This window comes from Dermacentor silvarum, chromosome 1 (assembly GCF_013339745.2).
Source record: "Dermacentor silvarum isolate Dsil-2018 chromosome 1, BIME_Dsil_1.4, whole genome shotgun sequence".
NCBI classification, from domain to species: Eukaryota; Metazoa; Arthropoda; class Arachnida; order Ixodida; family Ixodidae; genus Dermacentor; species Dermacentor silvarum.
Window position 1 is genome coordinate 71,205,571 of NC_051154.1, and position 10,966 is coordinate 71,216,536.

The 10,966-nt window shown below is 44.2% G+C and overlaps 1 protein-coding gene across 1 annotated transcript; it reads right to left on the reverse strand.

The window, feature by feature from the left end:
* Positions 1 to 8,446: 8,446 nt before the first annotated feature.
* On the reverse strand, positions 8,447 to 10,375 carry LOC119465372 (acyl-coenzyme A diphosphatase FITM2). Its single transcript, XM_049669319.1, has 2 exons — positions 9,000 to 10,375; positions 8,447 to 8,953 (listed from the first exon to the last, which is right to left on the reverse strand). The coding sequence occupies exon 1, from the start codon at positions 10,349 to 10,351 to the stop codon at positions 9,377 to 9,379; it is 975 nt and encodes a 324-aa protein (XP_049525276.1). The 5' UTR covers positions 10,352 to 10,375; the 3' UTR covers positions 8,447 to 8,953; positions 9,000 to 9,376.
* Between the last annotated feature and the right edge of the window lie 591 nt (positions 10,376 to 10,966).

The window sequence follows — 10,966 nt, forward strand, 5'->3', positions numbered from 1 at the left end:
AAGAGAAATCAATAGGAAAGTACATATAGGACACCTTGGGCATCGCCTGATTGCAGGCTGTAAGTGTAATAAAGCTAAAGCTTAGGTGATAATTCTCACTATGGTGCAGCCTGAAATAAAAATTGTCACATGAAAAGCTCGATAAGCTAAAAAAAGGTGCAGTTTCGCCCCAAAGGCCAAGCATATATATATATATATATATATATATATATATATATATAGATTGCAATAGCAAATTATTAGCTATATGCAGTAAGGCTACAGTAGTTTTATCAGCTGCAACACTGCTGTAAACATTCGTTTGCTAACTAAATAAACAAGCACGGTGTCACGCACACACAGACAAATATAAACCTCTCACTCGATCGATGACTGCAGCGGACACTCGCTGTGCCAACGCTGGCGTGATGATGAGTGACAGCAGCGGTGAGCGAATTCCCCTTCGTGTAGCCTCTCGCTTCAACATGAACTAGGCGCATGAGAACACAGCACACATGAAGCGATCAGCTATCTCGGGTCGGTTAGCTTTCGAATCCACTGCAGATTACCTCCAAGATAGGATGCGGGCGGCTGCGCTCAGCCATGCCATGCGCAGCCACGGCTGGAGTAGAAGTGGAGAACTGTGCCCCTGTGCCCCCCTCTGCGCACTAGAAAAGTTGGCGCACACCCTCCCCATGTTACTTTCTTGTGCGCGCGAGCAGACGCCGCCGCACCAAGTCGGCGTCCTTCTCGGCTCACCCCCGTACGCTTTCTCTCGCACTTACTGCATATGGCACACGGCCGCAATGGTATTGCACTTGGACTTCATACGGAACATCACGGCAACGGCAGAAATTCGACTGGAGTGTCCATATAATTGCTTAACGCAATAAAAATCAGGGAAGGTGCTGTCTGTCTTTGTTTATCACCAATTGTTGACAGACTCTTGACTTGCAAGAAAGCATGGATGCATTGCTGAAGGTGTCATGTGCTTCGACCTCACATGATCAAATGCGAGATAGACTCCTGTGTCTGCAAGGCAACGCAAGGTGAACCAAGAAGCTAAATATGAAACGCAGTGGAGTGAGTGAAAGAAACAAGAGGAAACAGATGAAAAAGAAGATTGGTGACATGGTTCCCATGTGATTGGGAACCATGTCAGCACTGGTCCCATTTAAATGTGATGTGATATCAGCACTGGTCCCATTTAAAGGCATTCTAACAGCTTTATTTTCTCCAACTCAAAATTCAGTTTCGTGTAGCATGACTGAGCATTATATGGGGAGGGGAGTTCAACATGCCTGTAAAGTATGTAGAGGAGGAGCTTAACTTTCTTGTACGGATGAGCTGAACTAATTGTCAACCATTTGCTTGCTGAAAATACCAAAAGCTTCAGCTTTCTGTCGATATAGTCCAAAAAGCAGCTCAAACTCGCCAATCCCTGAGCACTTTTCCATAACACCACCTGGTGGCATAAAGATGCTGTTGAAGGGAAATTTTTTGACATTTAGTTGATGTACGTATTATGCTTTGCTTTAAAACAGCAGCCTGACTGCAGCATAGCCTTATATACAACACTGTGCTTCTGTATGTTCCAAACACTTATAAGAACAGAGCAGCTGCAATTGTGATGCTTCTGTCACAAAAGCTTTCAACGCTTTTGAGATACATTAGTACTATATATACATGTTTCTTTGTTGTTAAAAGTGTTATACCATAAAAAATACCAGGTGTTTCACGTAAACAAGCTATAAAAAAAGTGATACAGATAGTATTAGGTGGACTCATCCGAGTAAATAAAAAGATTGGCGTTCCAGTTAATTTTGTGCTTGAATGCATAAAGCGACGTTTTGTTAAGATACTAACTGGAACGCCAGCCAATGCATTTCTCCATCAATACTTCTTTTTGGGCGAGTTGGTACATCTTGAAACTTTGGGTAACAGCGCAAACAGACGACCACAAGAAGGGAGACACGGACACACAGGCGCTGACTAACAACTGGTTTTATTGTGAAGGAAAGCACACCTTATATATGCCAGAGTGAAGCAAGGGAAAGGGGAAAACATAACAAGGGTAACATCGTGCCAACAACGCAAGCGCAAAACAGCCAACCAAGCGCAACAAGACGCAAACAATTATTTTTCTTTCTAATCTGAACCCCCGATAGCCGCTTCCAGAAGATAAAATTCAGCGTCAAAGAGAGCAAGGGAAGGGGTGCTGAAGCACTTGCTACCGAACTTCCTGATGTGGTAGGCTTCCAAACTGATGCGCGCTGTCTTGTCACTACTCTTTCCTAGAATCGTCGTCTCCTTTAACCGGGCCACACAATCAGTGCACTTGCTAACGTGCGCAACTATATGTGCGTATTTGTCATCTCGTTTTTTCAGTTTTAGAGCGTGTTCCCCTAAACGGTCATTGACACAGCGGCCAGTTTCGCCGACGTAAAACATCCCACAAGACATGGGAATGCAATACACCACTCCAGTGGAACATTTAACGAACAGCGGTTGGTGGTTCTTCTGGCATCCACGTTTACTGGTGTTGCAGATACGTGGGCACAACTTTCCCAGCTTGTTAGGGGCAGAAAAACATATTGGCACGCCGTGCCTACTTGCCACCTTCTTCGGATTGTGGGAGAGTTTATGGATGTAGGGGACCACCTCAGGTCTATGTGCCTTCCGGTGATCCTCCGCCGTTGTAGTTCCCGTTCCACGCTTGAATTTTTGAAGGAGCGTTTCAGAAACAGCAGTCAAGACCGAGACGGGAAACCCTGCGGCCAAAAGACGGCTTACCTGATTGTTAAAACTGAGCGTCATCTGATGTGGGCACGATTTCTGGAGAGCCGATTCCATACACATCACCGCTATTCCTCTCTTAATTGTCTTGGAATGTGCCGAGTCATAGGGCAGTAGCTCCTTCTTAGCCCGTGGGTAGTAGCCCCAGCAAACGTGTCCATCACAGAACGTGATTTTAAGGTCTAAAAACTGTAAAATTGAAGAGTCCGGAAGTTCATGGGTGAAACGCAACCCACGTCCATGTTTGCTAAAAAAAGATAAAACTTCACCTACAGTAGAGGAGTAGGTGGAGGCAGGCTGCTTTTTTAAAAGCACTAAAAAATCGTCAACATACCTAAAAGTTTTTAAAACCGGCCCCCCATTAAACACCTGTTCTAGTGTGTCGTCCACCTTGGCCAAAAAAATGTCACAAAGAATAGGGGCTACGCAAGACCCTATGCAGATGCCATCACGCTGCAAAAAAGGCTGATCGTCAAATACAATAAAAGTAGAATTCAAGTAAAACTGCAGTAAAGACAGAAAATTATCAACAGACACGCCGGCGGTGTTCTGGAAGGATACGTCGCCGTTAGCTTCAATGCACTCTTTGACACACGCTAACAGTTGATTCTGCGGGACAGAATAAAACAAGTCCTGCACGTCAACAGAAAAACCAAAACCAACACGATCATTTCCCTCTAGAAACTGTGCTACTGCGGCTGAATTTTTGACCAGAAATGGGTCGTTCACAACAAGCGTCTTCAGTTTCTTTAACAAAAACTGGCTGACACACTTCTGCCACGATCCCTCTTCACTAACAATAGTCCTAAACTATTTCTCCGCAAAGTTCAGAAATTATCTTGAAACTGGTGTCATCCTGAGAATTCATTCCAAGTGGATCTGCCTTGCAAACTCCACGGCGACAATTTGAATTGCAACGTGGGTCATCAGGTAATTAGTTAAACCCTAATTAGTGAATCATTGGTAATTATTCAATTATGCATTTCAATTTCTTGTGCAAGTAATGTCTGCCTCTTCGAGTAGACCATCTCGTGAACTAAAATTGTGCTATCTGCCACAGGCAACCCTTAAAAATTTTTGAAAGTGTTCGCTGAAACACCCTGTATATATATCCCACAAAGCAAACCTAAACAGGATTCCAGCTGTCAGAAACAGGTTTGCTATAGCCTTAGTACTGCATGCATATATAGCTATAACTCATTCCAATTACTTTGAATGGGTTCATACACTGGAAATATGATTTTCCAGTTGGTTACGTTCTAGTTTATTCCTATGGGTAGTCCAATTAGACTTAGTAGTTGGGAAGGTAGCTGGTTCAAACTGGCAAGTCCAATCGGACTCAATTGGTTGCATCCCCGACTCAATCGTAACCAGTTGGAACTAGGGATTTTTCAATCGGTTCCAATGGGGTCCAGTTCATTACAATTGGCAACTCCAATTGGTTCCTCCTCTGACCCAATCGTAACCAGTTGGAAGTAAGGATTTTCCAGTTGGTTCCTGTTGGTCCCAGTTGATTCCTATTGGAAAAGCCAATTGGAGTCAATTGTTTTTTTTTTACTGGGCACCGTCAGTAGGAGTCAGCTGTGCTTGGTTGACCAGGGGCGTGCGCTCACGCAAATCTTTCACCAGCAAAAGTGCCTGTCACACAGTTTTTCACCTTGTTTGCATGCTGAACATACAACGGCAAATCTAGACAAACTAATTTGTGGTAACCCAGAGCCACAACTGCACCCAGAGCCACAACTGCACCATGGAAGGCAGCAAAGATGCCGGACATTGATAATTCCCAATTCGAGGACAGAAAGGAGGAAAAAATTTCAGACAGTATATCTGAAGTCCTTGGCCTCTAGGTGTCCTCGGTTGAGGTGACCTGGAGAGCCCAGGTCGTAAGGTTTTCTTGGATGGTCTTGTCTTCTGACCTTAAGAGGGACTGCCAGGCTCCCTCTGAGGGAGCTGGCAGTTTTTTCAGAGGGGGCTTGACAGAGCATCCCCATAAGATATGATTTTGGGTGGCCAGCTGTTTCTGGCCGCAATTTAGGCAAATTGGGTCCACCTGTCCGCACGTAATATATGCCAATCTGTGTGGGCAGGGGAAAGAGTCAGCTTGTATCTGACGTAAAATCGTGGCCTGTTCCCTGGATAGCTCCTTATTAGGAACTGGATAGATTTTCCTAATCTCCTTGAAAAATCTGGTAAGTTCATTAAATATGGTCACTGGCTCGCTCCAGGGAGGAAGGAGAGAGGCAAAGAAGAGTAGCATGGAATGACAACCATATATCACTTGTAAATGCTCGAAGGCAAACTGCTTTCATGGACCTTTAAAAAATTTAGCACGAGATTCGCTTAATAGGCCGATTCGTTGAGTGGTAGTAGTGCAGTGCATGGTAGCATTTGTGAGATTTTACTAAAACTTTGTTTATACTCGGCACATTGTCCATCTTTCAGTGTCGTATTAAGTTTTTTTCGCGCTGTTTGTCTCAAGAATGGAATACTAATTCACCCAGCAAGCCATCCTTCTGAAGCTAATAATATGTCCACCATTGTGATTGACTGGCATCTGCTCTTATGAATAATTTTAGTGCATGGACTTTTTTTTTTTGTGAATTCAGGCCCTGATATGTACTAGTTAAGCAATACCTTGTAGGATAGTGTGTTTGCTTATCAAAAGGGCAAAATAGTTATCATAAAGCACTTATTAGATGGTAACTGCAAATAGCTATCATGTAAGTGGACGATATACCGTATCACTGGACGAGACTGTTGTTTCGGCTTAAACAAGTAAGCCGGCAGGCATTCATAAATCTTCAGGATGGCGTCTGCTTTGAGCTCAGATCGCTCATGTTGCAGTGAGAGAACATTTTTTCAGGCAAAAACGAAATGTTTTTCCCTCATGCAAAAGTGTTTCGAATCATGTGAAGCTGAGAATTTCTCACCGCCGAATTGCTCGCTTCCACTTGTCTCTTAGGTGCACGTTGATAGAGAAACAAAACATGTACTTTTTCGTTGATGCCTTTGTAACCAAACATGTAGGCACACAACAAATGTTATGCATCGTCACTGTCGCAAAGAATTGCTGTCACCGCACTAGGCAAGATGTACAGAAATGGAACGCCAAATTGCACTTCGCGCTCACAATGTTCACACACCACAAATGGCAGCCGACCTTTGCAAAGTACTTGGTGTATGTACAGAACGCCTATGGCATCCATCTGGTGTCTGCTCCAACACCCTTCTGTCTGTACCAGCGCCGTGGCATAGCGTTGCAGTTTTTTTTTTTCACCGTAAAAAAAAAAAAAAAGCTGTTGAAGGACCCTGCTGGCACCATTGCTTCCTGGTACTCACTTCCTTTCACCAAGAGAAATATTATGAAGCTGCGATATCTGTTAAAAATTCTCAATTAGATTATGGGGTTTTGCGTGCCAAAACCACGATCTGATTATGAGGCATGCCGTAGTGGGGGCCTCCAGAAATTCGGACCACCTGGGGTTCTTTAACGTGCACCTAAATCTAAGTACACGGGTGTTTTCGCATTTCGCCCCCATCGAAATGCGGCCGCCGTGGCCGGGATTCGATCCCGCGACCTCGTGCTCAGCAGCCCAACACCATAGCCACTGAGCAACCACGGCGGGTTGCGATATCTGTTGGACACCTCAACTATAGCATTAGGTTCCAGTCAGAAATAAAGGACTTCACATTCCAATACCCATGCTCTGGCTGTGTGAAATTATTAAGGCAAAATTATAGGCATTCTCTCCTTGGGCAGTACATGGGGTTTACATAGTATTCATTGCCAAGCTTCTCGCTTTGTTGAATGTTCATTTTGATGCAACAGTGCTACCCAAAGTGTTACCTTGGGCACGTTTGCCTTTTCGTTAAACCATTTTGTTTCTTCAACCTTACAGCACAGTGCTACTCTCCGCTTTGTTGTCACCTTCTGATATGCAGTTATTCATGGCAGTAAACTTTTTTTTTTTTTTTAGTTAGCAACTGCACTAACAAAAGGCCCTGCAGGCAATTTGTATATGGAATTGTGTGGCTGTGTTTGTACTGCAACGAGATGACGTTCTAGATAAGGGCGCTTGGATGCGGCTGCACTTGCAGCACCAGTGCTCAACAGCACTGAAAGTTTGTCATGCAAGGCGTCTTGTTGCAAGAGTAAATTAAAAAAAGTGCAGTAACAGACTAGCAGTGTCGTATGCCACAGCACAGGTATCTGGATAATAACCTCTCACATCGAATATGCACACGGAAATTCAGTCCATTTTGATTCTCGCTGTGAACTCCACCGGAGCATTAGTGCATGGTGGCAACAAAGTGGTGATCACTCATGTGATTTGTTCACCTAAGAACACAGCATACAGGAAAGTAATCCAGCTGAATAGAACTTATTGTGCCGCAACTCGTACAAGCATGTTGTCCCAATAATCAATCCTTCAAGCACTATACATGTACTCACCTCATTCTGTCTGTTTAATTAAACAGTATTGTGAAACACTCTGAACTGAATACAATAAGCCGACAAGCACAGAGCCACGTCTCCTGAAAACAGCTTGCATGATTGCTGGCTTGCACTTCCTGAACTAGCGCCGCAAGTGAAGGCAGATCAAAGATATATATAGGCTTCTGAACCCAGAATAGGAGGGTTCCAATCCCATATGTGCCATTAAACACTTTTCTTTATGCAATTATGAACTGATAAACATCCCACAGCACTTGCTTCAACTTCCTAGTGCAGGCCAGCAATGTAATGGCCAAAACAGGGAGTGCCGAGCTGACAGTCCGAAAAGCAAGCAGTGTTGCAGCCAAAAATCTTGGATGAAGGGGCCTAGTTATGGAAAGTCCGTGCAAGAGCTTGATATAGTAGGCTTAAAAATGCAGTACTATTAAACTGGGCCACAATGGACATCGCTTGTTTTTGTTTTCTGCAGACACCATTTAATATTGCAAAGTACTGATTATCACCTAACAACCAGACCACCCCCGTAAAGGGTTTATCATTCCATATTCCAAAGTGCACTGATGGGTACATCACATTTATAACCATACAAGCACCTGTTTCACAGAATGAGATAGCTTCATAGTGCAGAAAATGACAACTTAAAGTATTGCTTACCTTTTGAATCCATTTCATGCTTGAGACACGGCACTAATAACATTGAATGACACCACAGACTTTAGGTTTTAATGCGTGTGCATCTTTTTTAGAGCAAAGTTGTATACGACTCGGGATTCTAGGATTTCTTCATCTCCGTCGACAGAACAGTCAATAGAAAACCATTCCACGAATTGAAGCGAAAGGTGGCAATCTCAATTGTAATTACGCATGCAGGACACACCCCAGCACTTGTTTCAAAAAACAAGTGTGAAAACCACATGACAGATAAGGCGCTTCAGAAAAATGCGAAGCATGTAGCGTTCACCACGGGTGTTTCCCAGTAAAGATTACGGTAGCATAAGCTGCAGCTGCCGGGAAGCGGCAACTGTAGCTTACAATGCAGGGAGTTTTAATCTCATTCCAAAGAAATAAAGTCTTGGTACAGTGCATTTAATTGTCTTGCTGTCAATCATTTCATGTAGTGCATTGCTCAATCGTTAACTACGTCACATTGGTCTATCAGATCAAGTGATACAAAAGCTTCGCTGGCCAACCACATTCACAACATGGATTGGAGCCTATTAAAATTACAGGACAACTTTTCTGCCTCCAAATGCAATACAATTTATGTAAAAACAAGTGCTCAATTACTAATGCCTGGTCTGAGTTATAAGCTACATGTATTTCTCATACTAAACACAAGTTTGCAAAGACAGCATTATATCATAATATAGTAATGTTACCACTGCTCCAATACTATGTAGTTAAAGTGAGAGCATTAAGTTGAGTTGAGAGAACCAGGACTTTCACATAAAATCCACTGTTCTATATATTTTTAGCAGGGTCTATTTTCATAGCAACTGCAAGAATTTCTGCCCAGAATTATTTTAGGCAGCTGAGAGGTGCCCTTTATATAGTGATGGTAGCAGAATTCTGCGACGCGAGGCACTATGGCCAAGGGTCGGCCAATGAATGAAAAGAAGCACACATCTTTTGTAAAGTTCAATTGTTAAAGCACCAACTTTTGTCATTGTTAAACTACAGCACGCACAAGAAGTATGCGGGTAAGTTAACAAACAGGCGCTGTAATGGGCGCCTATTTGTTAACGGGTGTGTATACAAACACAACAAACTTCTTTTTAAAATCATGAAAAGAAAGTTCAACGCGACAGTTTATAGGTTACATTTTTATGTGTATGAAGCTAAACATGACAGAGAAAGTTGACCAGCTGTTGTTAAACTAATTTTTTTTCCATTGTTGCAATATAAATGTGTGCACAAATATAAGCGTTTTCACGCAGCAATGCAACGCACTTCCAATTATCACAGCAACACCTACGGCCGTTTCAGGCTTCCGTGTGTTGTACACTTCACTGTCTTTCTTGCACCGGTCTACTCGTACTTCCAGATGGCTTGATACTAAACACCAGTCACCAATGATGTCTGCTGATGGAGGCACACCTGATGTAACGAGGGTAAGTCAACGTATAAACACTAGACAACTCCTCAGTTCCGAGACCCTTGCGTTTTCTTCCTTTGGACGTCACGATACTTGAAAGGTCCTTTTCCAGGGAGGCCCGGAGACCAAGTCATTGTGTACCAGACGCGATACAGCATGTACCACTCAACAATACCTATTACGCCGCCAAGTATTTTCTGGGCCATGCTGTGAAAGTACAGCACTGTGCACACAAGCATTAAATCCCAGAGAAGCGAAAGGTAGGTCAAAGCCACGAACAGCAGGCGCACAAACGGCGTCAGCCGTGGGTACGCGTCGTGCAGCAGGCGCAGCTGCTCGGCTGGCAGCTCCTTCAGAGGGCTGTCATCATCGTACTTCTCATTCCTAAGCAAGTCTCCGATCCTCTCCCAGCCACAGAAACTTCGTGCTTCTTCGGCAATCATTAGATTACAGAAAATGAGCAGAAACGCATGGCCCGAAATGTCAAATCCAAACCAACGTTGGCCAGCCCTGAAGCATGCTTCCCTCGTTCCGTGTTTGTCAACAGTACAGCGGCCGGTATACGTTTCAAACATTACAAAAAAATTCGTCGTCAAGAACCACGCAGCCGTGCCGACGGCAAGGCGACTCAAATGCCGCCTGACAAGTCCGCGATCACCGCAACAGTATACCCAACTTGAGACGGCTACGAACAGTCCCACCGTGATGAGTGTCCAGCCCCAGGCGACCTTGACGAAATACGTATTAAACACGTTGTCCTTGCGCGACAGGTAAGTACGCGGAATGGGGAAGAAGTCGCACATCACGGACCCGATCAGCAATACACCAAGGTACAGGGGTACTTTAACACGCGGTTCAACCCCCACCACACGACGACACAGGTGCAGTCCTACCATTACAAGAACCTGTGGGACAGACATAGGTTCTCCAAGAGGTTTCCGGCCTGTGGCTGTCTGTTTCGCAGTAGCAGCATCCCATTTCATAGCACCCGACACTTTGCTGCGCCTTTGATTGCCTGCCATCTTGCGCGTTGGTTTGGATTGGCTCTGCTAGAGGAGGCGCTGGCTCTGCTAAGGGCATCTATGGCTTATGGTCTCGAGGGGAGAGGGGGAAAAGAAGGAAGAGGGCTAAATCACTGATAGTGGAGATCAGTGGGCTAAATTAATCCTGTTTACAACATGGCGGCCATGACGTACTATGACGAGAGCAACCGCAAGCCATGCCGTGAGCAAAAGCATAGCCTTTGGGAGCTGGGGCTGGGGCGTGGATGGCGCATAGATTTGGGCATCACCTGAAAGATTTACAACAGTAAAAATGTGACTTCTAGCTTTTCTTTTGAATAATTATCTGCAAAAACTTTTTATCAAAGATTTGACATAAATAAAAATTAACGTAAACTCGCAGCACCACACTAAACTTGTGATGCCTTTTGTCATATCATTCGGGAATGTGGTATTTTATTGGTGCTTTTAACGTTACTGTTAGGGGAATCGATTATTAATTTTGCAGTGGAAGACATGTTTTGGATGTGGTACATAGAACGTATGCGTTCTTGGATCATGGGGGGATAGCCACCGTAGCCTTGGCTAACGATGCTGGCGACTACTAGCGGCGATAGAGGCTAAAGCTAAACGGCT

Excerpts from the sequence above, each read along its gene's own strand:
- LOC119465372 (XM_049669319.1), bottom strand. The coding sequence starts at position 10,351 with ATGGCAGGCAATCAAAGGCGCAGCAAAGTGTCGGGTGCTATGAAATGG.